Source organism: Crocodylus siamensis, chromosome 4, assembly GCF_052110815.1.
Source record: "Crocodylus siamensis isolate JL-2025a chromosome 4, ASM5211081v1, whole genome shotgun sequence".
Lineage (NCBI taxonomy): Eukaryota > Metazoa > Chordata > Crocodylia > Crocodylidae > Crocodylus > Crocodylus siamensis.
In genome coordinates this window covers 92,503,731-92,525,573 of record NC_143398.1, presented here as the reverse complement: position 1 = coordinate 92,525,573, position 21,843 = coordinate 92,503,731, and the positions used below count along the sequence as shown (strand labels likewise).

At 38.6% G+C, this 21,843-nt stretch overlaps 1 protein-coding gene across 3 annotated transcripts in view; it reads right to left on the bottom strand.

The window, feature by feature from the left end:
• Window positions 1-21,843, bottom strand: part of CDK17 (cyclin dependent kinase 17) — a 153,745-nt gene that overhangs the window by 5,815 nt on the left and 126,087 nt on the right. For all 3 annotated transcript variants that reach the window (XM_090042872.1, XM_090042871.1, XM_090042869.1), the window contains 11 exons: window positions 21,212-21,337; window positions 16,485-16,541; window positions 15,169-15,283; window positions 14,827-14,921; window positions 13,286-13,348; window positions 7,399-7,522; window positions 4,775-4,895; window positions 4,139-4,236; window positions 3,747-3,852; window positions 3,146-3,188; window positions 25-115 (listed from right to left, as the gene is read on the bottom strand). In XM_090042872.1, coding sequence (XP_089898998.1) covers window positions 25-115; window positions 3,146-3,188; window positions 3,747-3,852; window positions 4,139-4,236; window positions 4,775-4,895; window positions 7,399-7,522; window positions 13,286-13,348; window positions 14,827-14,921; window positions 15,169-15,283; window positions 16,485-16,541; window positions 21,212-21,337 — 1,039 coding nt within the window. The remainder of the gene's footprint in view (window positions 1-24; window positions 116-3,145; window positions 3,189-3,746; window positions 3,853-4,138; window positions 4,237-4,774; window positions 4,896-7,398; window positions 7,523-13,285; window positions 13,349-14,826; window positions 14,922-15,168; window positions 15,284-16,484; window positions 16,542-21,211; window positions 21,338-21,843) is intronic.

Below are 21,843 nucleotides of genomic sequence, written 5' to 3'. Positions count from 1 at the left end.
GGTACACTGCTATTTTATTCTTACTTTCAGGTAAAGTATGTATCCTTGTTCCAAGACTTCTGAAGTATGCATGTTTCATGGCTTCTTCTGCTGAAATTCTTTTTTTAGATTCATACTGTTAAAACAAAAGAAGTATTTTTTAGATAGTTTTTTGCATCCCAGTGACCTACCGTTAAGAAAAAGCAGTTTTATTAGATCATTCCTACCAAAATGGGACTTTTCCTGAATTTTATTCACATATGCCAACATGTTACTGAGCCCAGCATTATGAACTTATTGACATTTTAAAAACCTTGTACGACTCTTATTTTTGCCCGCTTGACATGGATTATATAAAAAATATAATGTAATTTTCTTATACACTTTCTAGTGACAGTAACTAAAAGATTGACATTTGGTTATTTCACATGCCAGTATCAGTCATGAGGGGAGATGACATCTTTTCTTATGCATGGAGATTTAAAAAAAAGTTGCAAATGAAGGCATGCTGCTTTATCCAGATGCATTATCCCTTTCTGTGAAAAAGAATTTCATACAATATCCTACACAGAACAGTTGGAGATGTTGCTCTGGCATCTCTAACCTAATGATGGTATACAATTGGAAGGGCAATGAATAGGGAATAGATTACTTTAGATGTACGTTGTTCAACGTTCTCCCTCTAAAGCAGGGGTTGTCAACCAGGTACCCCTGGGGGTACTTGGACTGGCCCTAGGAGGTATGCACAGATGGGCAGGGATGGAGCGCTGCTGCCTCCCAGGAGCAGGGCTGCGGCGGGATGAGGGCAGCGGCACCCTTCTGCAGGGCGGAGAAGCTTGCACATGGTGGCCGCCTCTGCCCTCACCCTGCCTCGCCCCAGCCCTGCTAGTGGGAGCAGTGGCAGCCTGTCCCTGCCTCCCTGCTCCATGTCTGGCTGCATGCCACCCACCCCCCAGCTCGGGATTCGACCAAATGCTATCCCTTCCCACCCACCCCCACCTTGGCATTCAGCCACTGGGTACACTTAGAGACTAAAAAAGGTTGAAAACCCCTGCTCTAAAGCATCTACTTTTGCCATTGTCGAACACAAGTCAGGGATGGACCACTAGTCTGACCCAGTATGACACTTATTATCAGGGATCTGGGTTTTCCCTTTGCCACAGAAAAACATGGATTTTTCTCTTTTAAAAGAGTAAAACGCAGGGAACTGCAGGATTTCCCTTGCAAGCTAGCAGAGTTCCAGCCTGTAAGGGGCTGCTTGGGGCTAGGGGGAGTGGGAAAAAGTTGAGCAGATGCAGAGGGCACCACATGCATGTGCACACATGCACAGAACCAGCAATACAGCCCTAGACAGTGTGGTGGAAAGTAACTCCCCCAACTTCCTGCAGACAAGTCAGTGTGTGGGGGGCATAGGTGACACATGGGGGAGGGTGGGGGGGCAGACTGAGGCAGTGGTGGTGACTCATGCTGAGCCCACAGTGAGGGAGAGAGTGGGACAGGTGGGGCTTCCTAGCTGGGGCAGCGTGCAGGGCCCAAGAGTGGTGTGGATGCACACAGCCAGCCCTAGGGCCCAGCCAGGGAGCAGGGGGAACCACAGCAGCTTGTGGGGGGGTGTGGGGGAGGGGGAATGGGGCTGGCTCCCCACTGCTGTGTGCACTCCTGGGGAAGGCTCAGGTGCCATAGGCGAGGCCTCAGAGGGGCGTGGGGGGCACATATCCGCCAGATATGTGTGCCCACAGCACGGCATGGGGCTGCAGCCTGACTGGACTGGCACTGGGCTGCCTTAGCAGCCTAGTGGGTGGGACTTGGCAGGGGAGGGCAGAGTAGGGCAGCAAGACTTGCTGGTGCTGCCACCACTGCAAATCGCTGCCAGGATCTCTGTGCCAACTGTGCTGCCATGGAGTAAGGCCACACCACGCCACCACCAGCATGAGAAGTAATGGGCCAGGGGGGTGGGGAGAGGGCACGTTTTCTTCACTTCCTCCTGCCACAAGCCACTGCTTTTTTCATTTTCAGGCTGGGACTCTAAACCACCACCATGGCCTAGCTACAGGTACCGCTCCCCTCAGGCCATCCACGCTGCCCCCCATTCCACTCCCCCTCCTGGCCCAGCGCACGAGCAGCTGGAGGAGGTGAGGGCAGCGTGGCCCCCCATGGTCTATTACTTGTGCTGCTGGCGGTGTCATGTTATAATCCATGGTGACATAGTTGGTGCAGGGGTCCTGGTGAGGATTTGGGGGGGGGGTTTAACCAGCAAATTAAAACGCAGGTTTCGGGGGTTTTAGTCAGAGAATTTTTTATTTTTAAACAGAGAAAATCAGCAGCCTTGATTATTATTTTCTTAATCTACAATAGTGTGGTCACCAGATTTTCTCTGTAATATTTTTAAACAACAACAACAAGGAAGTGTTTACTTCACCAAGAAAATTTGTGCAAGCAAGAAAAATCTTCAAGCACAGGCACCAAATACTATCTGTTCAGTATATGCAGATGAAAAAACCAGGGACAGACTGATACAGATTTTTGAGTTACAGGCTGTAACTAAATAGGAATAATATCTGCCCACTGTTTTACACAGCAGGCAGTTTATAACCTCCCGCCTTAGAACTAACAACTTGGAACAGACCCTTCAGCAACCTAACTTAAGAACTCAGCTTACTCCTAAAATAACTTCCCATGATACTGCACATGCAACCCAGTTTGCTCCCTGAACTCAGGGACACAGTCTAAACAGTATATTCACAGCCACAGACATTAGTGAAATTTGTACATGCAAAGCCATATGCATAACCTATATGGAATGGTAATTTGTTACCTAAATGTTCTCCTTATACATTCAATTTCTCTAAGGCTTTAGTCTGACTCATTAATTATTTATATTCTTTACATTTATCAAGTGTAAGTCTTCTAAGGTCAGCTTTAACAACCAATCCAAGTGAGAATTACCCATCTGGATTTAAATATTACTTTATAAAAGCATGGAAGAGAAAAATGAAACTAGTCAGACCTCAGTCCCCAAATTTTGGAATCTCTCTGTCATTTGGTTCAGCCACCCATAATTAACCCTTCATCCATTGTACAGTTCTGTATAGATTGATTTGGTGGTTTTAACAACTTATTAAGAAACCACAAATACGGATTTTTAAAATTTTAAAAGGCATCTTACTTGAAGAAACTTTGCTATCAATTCAATTCCTTCGGAGTCTAGCCTAAAAATAACAACAACAAAAAAGGAAATATTCATAAAGGCAAAGTTAAAATGCTGTCAATTGCATAAAATGATACTGATCTCAAAACAAAAAAATTATTAAGAATTAAAGAAATCATATGGAGTGTGCGTGCGTGTAAAAAGTACCTGGATACAGGACATCCCAATATCTCAAAGACTTGCTGTAAACACATAGTTTGTATAAGCTATAAATGGCAAATCAATGGACAAAAATACCCTACCCCTGGGATTGTTTCTCTATCACCTGAAACAGCCCTATGTACTTGGCTGTACAAATATTTCTTTAGGTAGGTATTAGCAACTGAATCTCATTTTCCTTAACAGTAGCAAGAAAAGCGATCGGATATTCATTGATGGTATATTTCACATTAATAATCTCAGCCAGAAGCCATTAATATCAGTTTACAGAAAGACGAGTGATCTTTTAAAGGACATAAATTTAACATATACCAGTGAAGTACATACAGAAACTTATTCACATGGACAAATGCATGTAGCCACTGCTGGTATAAAAGTTTTAATAATAAATCATAATTACCTTGGTGCATGGTTGATTAGAGGCTGTGGTTTGTATTTGGGAAAGTTGTAGTTCCTAAACTCATCATTGGAAGAGATTCCTGGCCATGTTTCTTGACATGGAGTCCCTGTATTCAAAGAAGAAGCCAAATCCATACAGATTTTATTATAAATACAGCTCAGAAATTAGAATTTGACCTTGTAACATAAAACAGAGAAGAAACAAATTTTTGTCAATTAGTTTTGCTGTACAGATTCAATTGTGTACAAAATAAGCAACAGTATGTTTATACATCTTCATTCAGCTACATGTAATGCAAAATAACTTCCTCTCATTAAAGAGAAGCCTTGTCCTTTATAGTAAAAAATTAATTTTCAGAACAGTAATGTTACTATTAAAAATATTAAATTTACCAAGGAGTCTAAAAATTAAGTGCAATTCATCTTCAACAGTTGAACCAGGAAAAAGAGGTCTTCCTGAAGCCATTTCGAAAAATATGCATCCGACACCCCTTTATGAACACAAAGAAAAAAGAAAGATAAATTAGTGAAAAATAAACTCTAAACGTTCAGCTTTGCCATTAACTATATTTCTCCGGTGCAAACATTATAAGAGATTAAAAGTTAAATCAAGAGCTGACAATTACTGAACAAAACCTATGCAATACCTAGATTAAGCAAAATATACACACAAAGCCAGGGAATGCCTGGTAAACTTGACATCTGAAGTAAATTTTTAATCAATATAATACAACCATATCACAATAGATGTAAATATTCAGTATCACTGCTGGGCATTTTAGTCAGCAGGAACATAAGAAAGGCTATGTCTCTTCCCCCCCTCCCATGCAGAAGCCTACGGTACTTTCATTAGCCTTCAAAAAGTAGGAACAATACTCCCACTGACTGCATATCTTAAATGTAACCCCACAAAATCATCTGAAGTTTCTGAGTAGTGATACAGTAATACTGAGTTACAGGAATTAGCAGACAGTTATAACACTTCAACTTAACTAGGAGCAAAAATTAAAATTACAAAACTAAACATACCACATATCAATTTGAGTTGAATATTCTGAAGATCCAAGAAGAACATCAGGTGGCCTGTACCATAATGTGACAACTTCATTGGAGTAGGTCTTTGTAGGAACAGACTTTGCTCTAGCCAAACCTTCATAAAAATAACAAAATGTAGTTATGCGATTCCCCTAATCATGTTTACTTCTACACACTTTTGTTTCTGCTTCTTTTTGTTGTTTTTTTTTAGCCAACCAGTTTTAAGGGATGCAAAACCAAGATTTTCTACATGAACGGAATAACATTGGCCATTCACAACACAACAACCTTAACTTTGAAAGCAATAATACCGTGCTTTTTAAACTGTGATAAAATACGAGGTAAGCATTTTTCCCTGAGTATAAAGTATCTCGGCCAATGTGAGTTATGATGGTGCTTAGTACACTTTTCCTTATTTTAAATCCTTTTGGTTTGCAAAAATTGATTTTCTCTTTAGAATCTTGAAAATGCAATACAGAAAGATGCTGTAAATTATAACAGAAGAACAGTTTATGAACCCAGGCAACAGACTATAAATGAATTATTAGCACAACCCTTGAATGATAGTTTATTCTAAATTATTTAAATAGGGTTCAAACAAGACTAAGAAGGAACATTACATTATAATGGACTGATACAATACAACACTATCATGTCAAGTTAGATTTATATATTCAGTATTGCAACTGTGCAGTCATTCTGTAATGTGAATTATTTTGTACTACTTAAGTATAGCATTTTAAACTACCAAATCATTCAAAAGTCAAGTCTACTCAAACAGTGAGAACCCAGATGATAGGATACCTTGTTCTAACCTTGTATACAAACATTTTGACATCAACATATAAATACATACAGATGAAAATTCTCATCTAGCTGATCTCTAGATAGTTATATATAACCAGGTTCCAGTGGTTTAACTCTGCTTAAGCTAGCAGAACATGTTGGAACAGCTTAAAATGATAACTGTTCCATCTAGCTATACCCTTCAAATATCAATAGCTTAAAAAGGCCCTATTTGCTTGGCAATTCAGGAGGTAGGTAACACTCCTTTCTAGACAACACAATAGTGATCTATCAGACAACTGCAAGATTAATTTATTGGCGTTTCTTGGGCCCTATGCTGAAGGCAGCTATCTGTCCTACAAAGACTGTAGTACCAGCTGCAAAAACAGCAATAAAGTTACTCTTAAATCTTAACTTTGTACATTCTCCGTGGACATTTGTTCCCATTTTGATGACCATGAACCACCTGTATCAGCCAAAATTTGTATTCCAGTTCAAGAAACAGAAACCAGTCTGTCTGCAGCAAAAATATATAACTGCATTCAACCCCTGGCCATCTGCCTTTCTAGATGAACCATCAGTGGTTAAACAGTGGTTTGTAGAATATTTCTTGATGTCCAATACTAAATTCATACAGGACTAATCAATATCTAGAGAAAACCATAAAAATGTGAAGAAGGGTAGAATTCTGATCATATCCTACATATGGAAAGTTGGTCTTAGAAGTGCTTGATTACTGTTCAAAAATGCATTAATAATGGCTGCCACTGCTGAGAATGCATGGGGGGGGGCAAAGGAAGAGAAGGAAACACTGAGTTACAACCAAACCACTTCATTCTGAAAACATGGTATAAGTTACCTGGGACAAATTAAAAAAACAACCACAACAACTGGAAGTGGACATATGTGGTGACATATCAGATAGGAAAAAGTTCCTTAATTTAAAATATCAACTGAAAGAGTATAAAGCAGGTACAAGAGCCATTGTCAGCTCTGAGTGAGGAGAAGGCTACAAAAAAAATGATACGCAAAACTGAAATGGCAAATAGAACATATTCAAATGGCTGTGAGAGTTAATATAACCAAATACACATTGTTTGTGTACCCTCCTCCCCAACTGTCTTAATATTAAGATAATTAATTCAAATGTCAGAGAGAGAAAGATGGAGGAGAACATAATTGAGTGGCTAACATAAGGCACAGAATAAACTCTCAAAGTTTAGGGAAGTGTTTAGCTGGAAACAAACAAAAACCCAGTGCAGTTAAACAACAGAACTGTTAACTAAGGGAAGTGAAGCAAACAGAAGTAGTTAGATGACTTTCAAAAAGTCAAATGACAAGTCTGGAAAAACAAAAATATTCCCATAACTTTAAACACATGTACTAACTGCTCCCAGGGGCTTGGCTAACAGGGGCATTCACACCAAATGGTTTTTTTTTCCAGGAGTTTCCATTTTCAGGGATAGATCAGGGATACAGTATATTAAAGGTATCAGAGCTGTCACAGAAACTCCAGTGGCAGAAGGGAGCTTGTCTATTGATAAAGTATAGTTTTCCCATTTCTCAGTAAACAAGCAATAACAACAAAGACAGGATCTTGCCAGCCATATAATGCTAGTCAGAACAACACTATCTTGGCTTCATTTACAGTCTGAAGATACACAAAGGAGTGATGTCATTGTGTGCTTTCAGTGGTTAGCTTTCTGTTCCCTATGTGAACAAATGCACTCGCAACCTTGCAGAATCCCAGATAAAATACCTTAATTTCCAAGGTTTTCTTAATACTGTAACTCAAAGAAAACATTAAATAAAGCAGGAATTTCAGTCCATACCAAAGTCTGCTAGCTTTAGTTCTCCTTTCTCATTAATGAGTAGATTCTGTGGCTTAAGATCTCGATGTAGCACCTTCCGTCTATGACAGTATGCCAAACCCCGCAGAATCTGATATAAAAAGAGCTAACAACGAAAACATTAATATAAATTAGATGTTTAAAAAGGTTAATGGATAAATGTATAATGCTGCATGTTACACTGACCACAAGAGCACGTTTTTGGCCACTGAAGAGCAATTGTGTTGCTCTATTGCAAGCGAGACAAAAGCCTTCTTAAATAGCAAGTCACTTTACCATGCTAATGTATTCTGAATATCATAACTACTGTTTACAGATGTAAGGCCTATTTATGCCACCCAGATAATATAACATTATAATGCAACACTTAACTCAAAGATCTCAAGAGAGATTTATTTTGTTTCACAGAAGAGAATCAAGGAGCTGTTTAAATAAGCATTTACTAGCATACCTAACGACGCTAATGCTTTTCCAAACATGCTCTCTGACCAATCTGACCTTTCCTTCTGCCCTAGATCTCTTTTTAAATGCAACTCTGTTCTTCTATTCCACTGTGCAAAGCTAAGACAATTATTTTATTCTAAGGCAGTAGAGGAGAAAACCGGAAAATACAATTTGATTTTACCTCTAAACATCAGCAATCAAAGAACTATCAATGGGGAATATTAGTATCATTATCTAACATTATAGTTTCCAGTCTAATTCTGGCCTTTTTCCTTTGCATAACTCAATGAAAATGCAGTCATGCTCTACTTTTTCCTGTTCCTTCAAGCTGGCAAACCACAACCAGCAGCTACATGTTAATGAGTATTAGTGCTTTACATAAAGAGCAGCTGCACAATGAAAAAAGTCTAGTGTTAAGCAGCCTGCTTGGTGCACTATGGAATTTTATAAATAATTACTGCTCTACAATTACCCCTGCATATGTATGGGGGTAAGGGAGAGACCCACCCTTGATGCTTCTGGCTAGCTACAGTGGACAGCAGGTAACTGATCTGGAAATACAGAAAAGATACTTCTGTAGAGCGGATTAGTTGTGAATTAGGCACTTTTGGTATAAAGAGATGTTATAATTACAGGCATCAAATTATAGTGATACCTGCTGTTACACTGTAACAGTTACATCTGCATACTTCTCTACTGATAAAAATGTAGCAAAACTGCTCCAACTTCATCCTGAATGAAACAAGGGTAAACTTCACAGTGATTTAATTGACTTCTATTGCTACAGGAGCATACAGACATAACAGTTGTAACAGCGGACATGTTCTTCCTCCGCTTTTAATGTGGTTAAAGGTACATTTGTCCACAACCTTTGGAGATACACTGGGAAACTGTTATAAACATTTTTATCATGGCAAATTATTTTTGCAGCAGATGACAGCACCAATACATTCTTCACATAACAGACACACTTGCACTGCAGTTTATATCTATTACATCTTATCTTGCTTGTATGACAATGGGATTTATCTGCCCTAGAACCAGAGGAACTGGGATCACCTTTGTTAAAAATGCAAGTTATGCAGCAATATGCCTTGCACCACCTACTCACACCCATATTGTTACATGACTATAAGCATATACATTTATACTGCCTTCCTCCTTGACACAATCAAGAAAACAAGCCCTGCTTAATCACACCTTGTCCATGTGTGCCCAAGCCCAACAATTAGCTAGTGCTAACTTAGAGGGATCCTGAGCAAGTGTTTCAATACCCATCAAGCTCTTCAGGGATGAGAGAGCTTGAGAGCTGTGTTCTGCTGTTCTGAGCTGCACGAACTGGGACCTCTCGAACCATTTAATCCACGTAACTGCCAGCCTTCGGCACACACAAACCAAAAGATGGGTGAGGTTTATTCTTAGCAGCTGTCCCAGGGCTGGCAGTCAGGTGGCCACTAAAGACCCCTCAAGTGATGTAGGAAGCAGTCTTCCTTGGAGACAGACATGTCATCTCAGTGCATAAGACAACTGTAACTGACCCTTCAGTAAATGTGCTTCTTTGATATGTAACAGTTACTGTGGATCAAGCCTTTTAGTGGAAGCAATGGGGCAAAGACGTAACTGCCTTTAGATGGAAGTGATTTAAGTTATGCAAGGGATTCTGTGGTCTGGTTGCCTGCAACAGCAGGGGACTGACTCAGTGACCTAGGAAGTCACAAAGGTCCCACATGCACAAGCCCTTTATACATGAGAATAAAATCTTTTGGATAGCAATATCCACTGGAGCCACATCCTGTACCTCCTCAAGCTCCTATATGAATTGCATAGAACTAAGGGCAGGGTCCCAGCTGCTCCCAACTCTCACAACCCAAGGCCCACATTAGGTGGGGAATCTGAAAGCTGTGGGGGAGAGTTAGGTCATGGGATCAACATTGAGTCCAATACCTTAAAGAACCACAATTATAAAGCAAGTGTAAATGGCTGTGTCATTTCACGTAAAGCAACTGAGGTAGTTTCCCAGCACAGAATAGTGTCACTATCCGAATCTAAGCCTTTTTTGCTTCCCATCACAATTTGTTTCTTCAGTGTAAAACTAGTCAAAACATACATAACAGTACCTCTGTCCATCCTGGGCTAACACTATCAGCCCTCTACTTCAAGGGCTACTGCAATGGCCATGGTCATACCTGAACCTTCTACTCAGTTGAGCCACTCATTTCATTTTAAAATTACTTGTTAGTTTTCAAGGCAGGACTACTAACTGAGCAGGATGGCCTTTCAACTGACCCTTCAAGGAGCAAACTGCCCTGTTACAATAAATAATCATTTTTCTCAGAAAAAAAAATCAATGAAGATTTTGATTCCATTGTGGGTGACTGGCAAGCAGTGTTTTCAGGATTGTAGGAATGAGTCTAAGAAAATCAGTTAAACAGAGACAGGAGCACTGCTCTCTAATATATGGTACTAGAAGTCACAAACAAATCTGGATCATGATACGCAACTGGTTTGAACTGCAGCAAAACAGACTTAAGTAAAAGCTGGGGAAAAACTTCCTCCACTAACAACAAGAAAATGGAGCAAGCTGCCTTGGAAGCTGCAGAGTGTCCTTTACTAGAGGTTTTCAATAAACAGCTAGGAATGGCTTAGGAATAAGGCCTGCATTTGGGGAGGAGGTTGGCCTACATGAAGTCCCTTTCAACTCTTTGGGGGTGTCCACATGAGTGTGCATGGGTGCTTTACAGAGCCTTGAAGGCTTCTGAGTTCGTGCAAAAAGCACTCCACACACACGGTTTGGTTTTCCACACTGCATATTTACAGCATGGAGCCAAATTTAGATACCGGGAAATCCTTGTATAAAAATTAAAGTGCATCAACAGAAAGTGGAGTAGCACATGTGGCAGCAGCAAGTTGCCCAAAATTGTAGCCTGGTCAGAGAGAGTTATGCTCTGACTGCTGGCCAGGGTCCATGTACGCAGACTGCTGCTGCTGGAGCTCTGGGAGGCCTCCAGGATCCCAGGTAAGGCTGCTGGGGCCAGCACCCAGGGCAATTTCCTCTGTGCCAGAGCACACATGCAGGGACATTCCCTGGGGACAAACAGCAGCCTCATAAATGTGTGCTGCTGCTATTTTCCCTGGGGAAATGCACGTGTGCTCTCATCTGGACGCACGCCATTATTCATGCTATAATAATGCTTTACAGTTGTAAGAGTCTTTCTCCTTATTGTAGCTGTGCAGATCCCAGAAACTGGAACAGTGGAAATAGACTAAAGATTTTGCTTGAGCAAGCTTTAATGTGCAAGAGTTATAGCCAGAAGTGGATAACACTGTGCAACATGATGAGTTCTCTCTTTATTCTTTGCGATGAAACAGCAGTCACAAACGTAGCTAGTTTCATGGCAATTGTACATACATTTAAACCTTTTATGTTGTAAGAAGGGTAAGTGTGAAGGTGGCTAAAATGTATAAGAAATCAGGAAGATCCAAAGAATACTGATATGTGAAAGAAAGTTTTCATATTCAGTCAATTTTTGACTCAAGTTCACTGTAGCAAGAAAGTGGAACCTGGGCTCATGCTTGTCTGAGCAGGAAAATTCAGACACTTTGCAATAGATCTGGTGGAAACAAAGCTATTAACAGATACCTCCACTGACAGAACATGGACTCACTGCTGACACTGCTCATAGCTGTTTAAAGATTTTGGCTTCTCAGAAAAACTGCCAACTCATTGCTGACTTGTATTAGGTGCAGGTCTAAAGAGTAGCAGCATGTAGACAACGTCAGTTCTACAACTTGATTGCTTTGTTACATATAGGAGAAGACTGAGTACCGTGGTTTGTTTTTGTAGCAAGTTGCTGACAAATGTCCATCACTATACATTCTGCTGGAGTGCTGAAAAAACATCTGAAGGGCAGGTGGGCAATGCACTCCATCCCAGATAAATCTCTAGCATCATTGTCTAGCAAAGGGATGTCCCATTTACCAGGACTGAAATTAAAAGGGAGTCTTATCTATCTTGAAGTTATTATGAATTTGTTGATAATCTGTTTTGCCTTCTATTAACTCTATTGTCTGTGATGAAATAAAGGATTAGTTCTCATGGTTCACCATGAGGCCCAGCCACATGTACAGATTTAAAGCAGAGTTCTGGCTTAATAAGAGTTTCCTCTGATCAACTACATGTCCAAATAAAGACAGACATGAATATTCTTTTTCCTTAATTCTAACATTTCAAGCATGAGGCATGGGGTGAAAATTGTTGAATAACAAAATATCTGACAGGCAGTACTCGTAACTGGAGCCCACCATAAATTACAGGTACTTCATTTAGGCCACATGATTTGAACTGGAAGTCCAGAGCTACTTTGGTAGCATGCAGCCCTCTACCCCTTTAAGTCAGGGGTAGCAATTATTTTGGCCGGAGGGCCACATAAGTTTTAGTATCCCCTTGAAGGCCACTCTTCTCTCTCTTTCTTGCCCCTATTTCCACACCACCTGATCACACTGCTTGGAGCTGCAGCACGCTCTGATTCCTACCCCACCCAGAACTGAAGCATGCCCTAATCCCCACCCTGTCCGGAGCTCTAGCATGCCCCGATCCTCACCTGATGGCCACATCCACAGTTTACATCGCCCCCCACCTAATGTGCTGGAAGCAGCCCTGGGTGGATGTTGGCATCAGCTGTAGAAACAGCTGGCAGGTTTCAGTGGGGAATGGGGCATTTGCACAGTTCCACAGCTGATGTTGCCAGCAGTCCTGCCCTCCCACCTGGTGTGGTGGAAACAGGACGGCCCACCCAACACCATCTAGTGGCCAAAGCTGGAGCTTCTACCTGCCTGCAGGCCAGATCCCCTGAGTTCACGACCTCCTGTCCGCAGGCTAGATACAATCAGCTGGCAGGACACATCCAGCCCACAGGCCATATTTTGCCCACCCCTGGTCTAGGTGCTACACAAGAATATTACAAGGGAACTTAAGTCACAAAGAATTTACAATCTTGTCTTAACAAATGAATACAACAAACACCAGTGGGAAACTCTGGGCAGTCAGATGAGAGCAGCACTTGTACATTTTATTTTCCTATTTCAAGAAGAGCAAAAATAAATAGCAGACAAATGTGCAGTAATTCTAGCTAGAGTGATCTAATTTCCTCTATAAAAGAGAAGGTTATAAGTGAATGAAAGCCCTATTCAGCAAAATAATTGGCTTGATATCTCTGTTGTTCAGGATTCAAAACCAAGCTAAACTGACCTAAGGGCTTGATCCAACTTCCCATTAAAATAACATAGGCCCAAAGATGCAAAGAAGCACATGGGTCTTTTTTTATCTTTAAGTGGAAAACAAATTTTAAAACCTTAAAATGTAGAAAGTAACTTCTACATGATGAGAAAAAAAATTCTGAAAAAAAGCAGTTATCAAAACACTCACTTTTACATTGTGCATACTCATGATGTTACCACAATCATCCATGTACTGCTTTAGGTCCTTGTCCTGTCCAAAAAAGAAACCAAAGAGTCATCACTGCTAATATAATTTTCGTGAATATTTTATCTGCATATGGACAAAAATCTTGTCAGATATCTTATGGTTTGATTTTTTTTCCTAAAAAGACTCTTCTTCCTGCAGAAAATTTTGAGATATTTTATCACAAGATTCAATACCTAAACATGGAAAACTCCCAGCTATTTCTATTAATTATATTGCATTTTAAATTCATTTTTCCTCCTCCAAAGTTGGTAATTAGGTTGAAGTTTATTTCCTTTTCACGTTGCATGGAAAACTACCAAGTTTTTATAATTTTTTTAATTACCTGAATCGATTCCACACACAGTACAAAGATATAGTTAGATTATGCTCAGTAAATATATCTGTAATATGGAGTAAAAAAAGGCTAAAATGGCAAGTGTCATGAGTTTGATTATGTATACAAGTGCTTTGGTGAATAACTGTTATATTCTCAGCCAACTGCTTCCTACAGTTCATGTCCTTCATGCAGGTGAGCATTTCCTGAATTAGATGGTATTAAATTACTTACAGTGCAACTTCGAAAAAAAAAGATCAAACGCCAAACAATTCAGAATTTGACTAAACTTGTTTGGACAGGTGGTTTTTTTGGATCAATAGTAGGCAGCTGTGATATGTAGACTGAAAGTATTTACAACAGTCATGTTAAAACTGAAAATGAACTATTTCTGTTTAGGAGGGGCCTACATAATCCCACACTTCAGAGACTTCTGCTGATCAACTGTAGTGGCCTGGAAGGATTTCTCTCTCTCTCTCTTTTTTTTTTCTTTCAACCACAATGAAGGATGGGAGTTTTGACTGTAAGCATGCTGGTGCTCCTGGCAGAGTATCTTGTTTTGTCAAAAAGGAACTGATTGCCAGATTTGGGGAGGTGGAGGTAATTTTTCTCCCAAAGTCAGATTAGTAAATTGTTGTCAGGAGGGGCTGGGGTTGCTTTGAGGCCTGGGTGTGAAGTCTGGTTCTCTTCTTGGGATCTGAGCACACATTACCCATATAACTTTCCTGCCATTGGAGTGGCAGGACACTGGTGATGTGCCAGTCTTTCTTCCTTTTTATCTGACAGGCTATAGGCTGGCTTGTATGTGTTTTCATTATGTGCCTTGTGATGCTGCTGCATGAGGTACAGGAATGGATAATGCTTAGGACTCTTTGGATAAACTGTTTCCTGTGTGTACAAGGGACTAGAGTCAGACCATTCCAATCCCATGTTTCTAATTTTGCATATTATGATATAATTAACTTTTGGCTAAGAAAATATTTGTTTTCCAGACTTAATGCAGCATATGCAAAAAAAAAAGAAAAAGAATAAAGCATGGCAGCAAGACTACCAAGTCTTGTATTTTTAAGAAAAAGTATAGAATTAAGTTCGTGTTTCTACAATAAGAAATAACACTTTCTAAATAGATACACTAAATATAAAGTTTGATTATTGTATTAATACTTACCAGATACTCAAAAACAAGAGTCAAAGACTTGTCTGTGTGAACAATATCATGCAATGTAACAATATTTGCATGCTTTAGGTCTTTTAATAATGACACTACAAAAGAAAAAAAAATAGAATTAGAACTTAAGAATGGGATCAGAAAAGACTAAGTAGTAAATTAATTATTAAACAATTCAAATTTACAAGCTTTCTGTTTAGATTATTTTGTAATTCAGAGAACTACCTTTCAGAATGTAAGATCTCATACTACAGTTAAGCCTTGCATACAAGCAGGTAAATGTCCAAAACTATACTTATTAAAGGCACACTGTGGAGAAGACAGTATTGCACTTTTCCTTACCTTCTCTGATGGCTGTGCATGGTGCCCCTTCTTCATGTTCCAGTCGGATTTCTTTCAGAGCTACTAAGTTCTCTGTCAATTTACTTCTTCCCTTATATACTGTTGCATAAGTACCCTGGGTAGTAACAGGGGGAGAAAACACACATGGAACTTTTCCATTTACTGAAAGTCCAATTAGAAAAAAAACCCCACCAAGCAAGCAAACAAAAAAAAACCAGACAGGCTCATAACTGGTGCCACATTTTTCTTTTTCCAACTCTGAAAATCAGGTTCAAAGATTCTGAGAGTATGTAAATGACTTCAGTATAGAGTACTAATACCCAAGGCAGTTTTAAATTAACTAGGTTGTGTACTGGTAGTAATCCAGCAGCTGGAGCAGGATAATTTACCCTGTCAAGAAGACACATTTGATTTAAAAGCCAGCTTGGGTATCTTCCAACATTAAGACTGCTTTTAGGGATGTGCAGAACAGACCATCTAACAGAATGAAGATATTTTCACCCCACAACTCAACCTTACATGAAAACAGTTTCAGAACACAAAAGAAATTCTTTTTTCCTGACACATCTTTTTGTATTTGTTTGTAAGTTTCAAAGATCCCTAAAAAATAATCTTGCATTATTATAACGGTGTTTTCTTTTTCAGCAAAACACTGAAATCACTGATACATAATATAAACTATGCTGCATTTTCAACCGTGGGTAATAGTCTGCAACTTGCATTGTTCATTGCGCTAGGCAGTAATACAAATGGGATAACATCCATCTGTACCAGTGCTGATGATGACACTTATTTTCCCCAGAGACCCGTAACATTACACCATATAACAAGAGCCATCTAATATACAACAGGGGCAAATTAAACCAGATGCATTTGGAAATGAGTGAAATATTACATCTGAGAAAGAGAGGATTCATTATTGCAATACCAAGTAACACAATATTTTCCCCATTCTTTCTTTTCACAGCAGCTATGAACATAGATAGCATCTATTATTGTACAGTGCAGATCTTGATAGCAATTGTCCAAAAAAAATTTGTAAGTGAGTCTGTTTTTTTGTTGTGCTCAAGCTCCAATGCCTTCCTTGCTTATTTGTAATATCTACATACACAAAAAATATCTACAAATACATACAGGGTGTGTGAGCAATTTGCACATTATTTTATATTTAGTTTACTCATTGAGACATAGATGTAGTGGGGATTTATAGGGACAACTTTTAAAAGGTCATTTTTTATTTTTAAGTTTGAAGTAAATAAAGCATATATTCTCAGCAGTGCTATACATAGGCAACTCCTAAAGACAATTATACAAACCTCTCCAAGTTTTTCCAATTTGATGTAAGTTTCCATTTTCCCAAATCCAATTTCTGACTGCAATAAAAGCAAAAGATGATACATTCAATAAATACATAATAATAATAATGAGTGACATCTCACTTACATTTCACCTATTCAACAATCAAAACTTTCTGTCTCGCAGAAAATCTTAAAGCACTGAAACATACAGTGAACTTACAATGTTACACAACTTCAAAAATTATTTTAGCACATCATTTTGAGGACTTGTCATACCATGCCAAATCCTACAGCTCAACCTTTCAACCCATCACCCACCTTTGGAGGTCTGGATATTAAGTTGAAGAAGGTAAAATTTAGAATACCCTACCACCCTTCCCTCCTAAATTGTTTCAATTCTTTTAATTTTTATCACTGTTGACATCATATTCTGTACGGTGGGGTGATATTAGAATGTTCTACACCTCTTTCTTGCTCAGTGTCTTTAACTGCCGTTTTTCTCAAAAACATTTTAAAGATCTGTTCTTCTCTCTTTGGGCTTATAGCAGGCCCTGAGCCTTTGGCTTTTTTTCTCCTGCCTTCTTCCTCTCCCCCTCTGTTACTCACACATTTGATACTTAACGGTAACAATCTGGGGTGACTGTAGGGTAATTTTCATTTATATTACCGTTTTAAATCAGCTTCGCACAATGCATGCAGCCTGCACAGGATCAAAACATACCCATTTCCAGGGTTTTGACTCAATAAATAATCAAGAGAACAGTAGGACTAAAGAGTCCAAACCAAGCCATCTCTCAAGGTCTGGCTGCTTTATCCATTTCTAATCAAGGTGGCTCTCCATGTCAAACTTAACTTTCTCCTTCCAGTGTGCTTTTCCCCTTGTGTACTCCTACCTGAAGGGTCTTTTCTACAGTGTTATAAGCCTCACCACGTGTTGAACGATGAGACCAGCTTCAGCACCTATTTTCAGTTTTCCATTTGCCCACTCAGTCTTAAGAACATTATACATTACATTCAGTACAGAGACACTGAACATCAGCATTTAAGGTTGCATACAGGTTTCCTTTATAAACTCAATGCATATTTTTCTTAAGTTTGTACAGGAACTACATTTTTGGGAGGCTCTTTTTATACACAGGAGAGTGAATCTTCAGAATGCCAGTTTTGTTTCAGCAGAAAAAAAAATGAATCCCAATTACTTGCGCTAGGGTCCCTGGAAAATTCCTAAAACACTCTGAAAAGATAATTACTCAGAAATCCTGGTGCTAGAATCCATGTGAGGAGTTTGAATACACGCTGGCTCATTTTAGAATTTTTACTGTATATTTTCCTTCTCATTTATTCTGAGAATGAAGTCCGGAGTAGCCAACAATCTTGCAAGTGTAGAAAACAGAACTGGGGGTACATTTGTCATTTATATCACAACAGTGTCCAGAGGACAGGAATGTTGCTACAGTGGAGGTCAGGCATAAGCAGGATGAGGAACCATGGAACATTGATTTACCTTGTCCCATTTTTCCATTCTCTGCAAAGCATGTCTGAATTAGCACTGCATCAGGGAAATATAGTTGTTCTAACAGTTGTGAAGATATATTAACATGCATCATTAGCTACCCAATTTAATATTACATTAAACTGCTTCTGAAAAACTGTTTGACAGCAAGCCACTGTGCATTGCAACCAAAAGCTTGCAGAGCATTTCAGAGGAATACAATTTTTCTCTAACATTAACTGAAATCAACCGTTTGGTAGGCTGAAAGATGCATCTACACCAGGACAGATATTCTGTAAGTCAGGACTTGCTGCTTTCATATTTTGGCACCAACTGTGATACATATATCTTTTTTTTTTTTTTTTTAACATGAAGACCACTCCCTGAAGAAAACTGTCAAACTCCTTAAGTTACTAGACAAAGCCAGTTTTCATTTCATTTTCAAAGGGTCCCTATACTACCTACCAATCATAAAATTAGTTTACATGCTGCAATACAAGTCTAACCTTAGGACTTCTATACACATTTGGAAATTCCATTTATACCTGATGAGTCACTAGAAGTGCCCAAGATGTTACACAACTGCATATAAAACACTGCACTTGTTAGTACATGTCAAAGCAGTAAATGAACTATTATACATGGCTATTAACATTTTGCAGTAATCTCAGTTTTATGTTTAAAAGAGGACAGAATAGTCTAAAAGGTAACCACTCTTTATTTAATTTTTAATTTCTACTAAACCTTGAAAAAATTACTAGTCTGCAAGCAAGGTAAACGTTCAATCACAAGCCCAGAATACTGAACTTCCTGAAAAAAAGGACATTTGTACATTTTTAAAAAGCAATGCAGACTGACGGAAAGGAGGGAAAATGCAGCACTTACATGCCTATAAACCAAACACAGCTGGCATATCTTATGTTAGACTCACAAGCACTCAACACATCTTTAAAATATAGAAGAACAACAAAAAACAACGAAAACAAAATAAAAACATAAAGAAAACCTTCCAATAGAAATGCCATTCCAAATGTGCTCTCTGTTCATTAGAGGGCACTGTTTTTCTTAGTTTAATTCTAAAGAAGACAGCACTAAGCCTGGACAGCTTTACAATTGACACGTAATGAGTATGGTATGCAGATACAAAGAAAAAAACAATCAAACTAAATATTATAATCTAAACCTAGAGAGGTTACTTGAGTACACTATTACATCAGAAAAGACAAAGATCCTAAGGCACTGTACTGGTCATTGCTAGCATGTCACTAATACCATACTATTCAAATGATTATGGTCAATAATCTACAAAGTAGTAAAACAACCATTTATTTAAACAAAGTGCCTCAGTGTTTTCAATAGTTTGTATGCAATCAATACTTAGATTGATCTTTTTTTGGCTGAATACTGGCAGCACACAAGTAAAATGTACAACAGAGCTTTAATCTCTAGTGGGGAAAACTATGTTACTGCCTTGATTATGGATATTATTAATTTGGAAAGACAATATTTACAGTTAAAACAAAGATACAGCACAACTGATTAAAATCAACCCAGCATGCATATCTTATATAGTTTCACAAGTACCTATTTATTTGACACCTAGGAAACTAGAATATTGTCAGGGTAAATTAAGAAGTTAGATTTTATAAAGCTGTCCAGTTTAAGTTTTTACATCAAGAAGTACTCCTGACAACTGACACAGGGAGTTGATATTAGGCTGCTGGATCTGATTCTACAGTAAGAGTTGAAATTAGATCAGTAACAAATGCAAAATTACTAGGGCTGGGTAAAGCTTCAGTCCTCAATTCGATTCGGCAGAGTTTTGGCCTGATTCAGTAGCCAAATCTCTGAATTGAATCAGGAGACCCTTTAATCTCTCTGAAATGAATCAGAGCCCTCCAAATCGATTAAGAGAGATTTGGAAAGATTTGGCGATTCAGACATCGACACAGCTTTAAATGTTTTTTCTATATACCTCAGGGTACTAGGTGGCTTGTGAACGCTGAGATGCTGAAGTGGATGGAGCGTCCCACAGGAGCACCAGGGTGCTCCCCAGCATGTTTGGCAGCAGACCCAGAAGTGGACCAGAAGTACTTCCAGTCCACTTCTGCATTCGCTGCTGAGCATGCAGGGCCCCCCCACATGCTCCTGTGGGACACTCCATCCATCCTAGCATCACAGTATTCATGAGCTGTGACTGTTACTTTGAGGTATGTAGAAAAAAAAAAGTTTAAATCTGCGTCTACGGCCGAATTGCTGATTCTCTGAATCAGCACTGAATCTTCAGATTCGGATTTGGCAGAATTGAATCGGGAATAGTGATCCTAATCAACAAATCAAATAACTGTCCCTGATTTGGGCCAAATCCAAACTGAGTACAGCCTGTTTCGTACACCCCTAAAAATTACTATATTTGATGATCTATGTGAAATGAACTAATAGTCTATTTCCTATTACTTAAGACAGGAGGTACTATAACAAGTGGAATAGAAAATAGTAAGATTTACCATATTTATAACACAATTAGACATGTGCCGCTCCCCACAAAAACATTTTAAATAAAAATACAATTGACTCAATCTAACTTTATATGGTATTTCATATGTATTAACTTATATTCTTTAGTACCTAAATAGGCCTCTTTTTTCTTTTCTTTTTTTTTTTTTTTAAAAGCGAAGCGCATATCTAGAATACCAATGTCAAAACAACAGCAAGAACAGCAAAAACTTGATATGGTAAAAAAATCCAAGTGCAAATTTATTTTGGGCTAATCTGACTTGGGTACAAAATATTATTAGTGTCATAGTATCTAGGAACATCATAGACTTGGTACTGTACAACACATAGCATGGAGACAATCTGGTCTGAAGAGCTTACATTTGGAGCTGGTAACATGGAAGACAATCTGACTTTTGTCTCTGACTTCAATAGATGCCCTTAATAATAAATGAAGGGAAGAAAAGTCTACAAAAGGGACAGAGGGAAGAAGAGAGAGGAAGAAAAAAAAGGAAAGATAAAGAAAGAAAAAAGGAAACTGAAAGGGGAAAATATTGTTTTAGCCAGTATAGTGCTGAGCTTTTCCATTAATTTCAATACAGAGTCAAAGATACTCAAGAACGTGCATGATCAAGCCTTCAATTCAATGGAAGTAAGAAAAACATATAATATACATGCATGGTATGTGAAGATGTGAATGGAATTGGGACTTCCTAAAATAGAAGAAGTTTATTTGGCAAGATGAGATAAAACTTACTAGTGATGCTCTACGAGAACGTCGACTCATTGGCTGATCAAATGGTGGGCTATTTATCTGCAGTTTTTCTAGATATCCATCAGGTATTCTGATGTCTGCAGGCAGTGACAAACGTTTGTTCAGATCCTAAAGTGAACATATTAGAAGAACATATCAATTCAGAAATGAAATTCAGGTTAATAAAGCAATTTTTAAAAAAGATTATTCTGTAATTAAAAATAATTTTGAGGAACTATTTTTCAGGAAGCTGCATTCTCCTTTCACATATATGACCCACATGCTTCAGCAAATTGCTAAAATGGAAGATAAAGCAAGTTCAGGTATATGAAAAATGACTATTTTAATAGAATGAGTTGAATGAAATACCAAAAAAATGGTAAAAGCATGTTAACTTTTAAAAATACTTTGTTTCAATAATCTATGATGCAGAAAAAAAAGTGAATCTGAGATTGATAAAGAAATCACTTTGAACACAAACAATGAAATCATAGTGTTTTCTCTGAAGAATAAAGATCTCAGACTTTGTAACCTGCCTCTTTTATTAAATTTAATTATTAAAATAAGTTGGAAACAGGTTTAATCACACACATTCAGTTTCCACCTTGTAGTGCCAGACATGGAATTATTTAAGC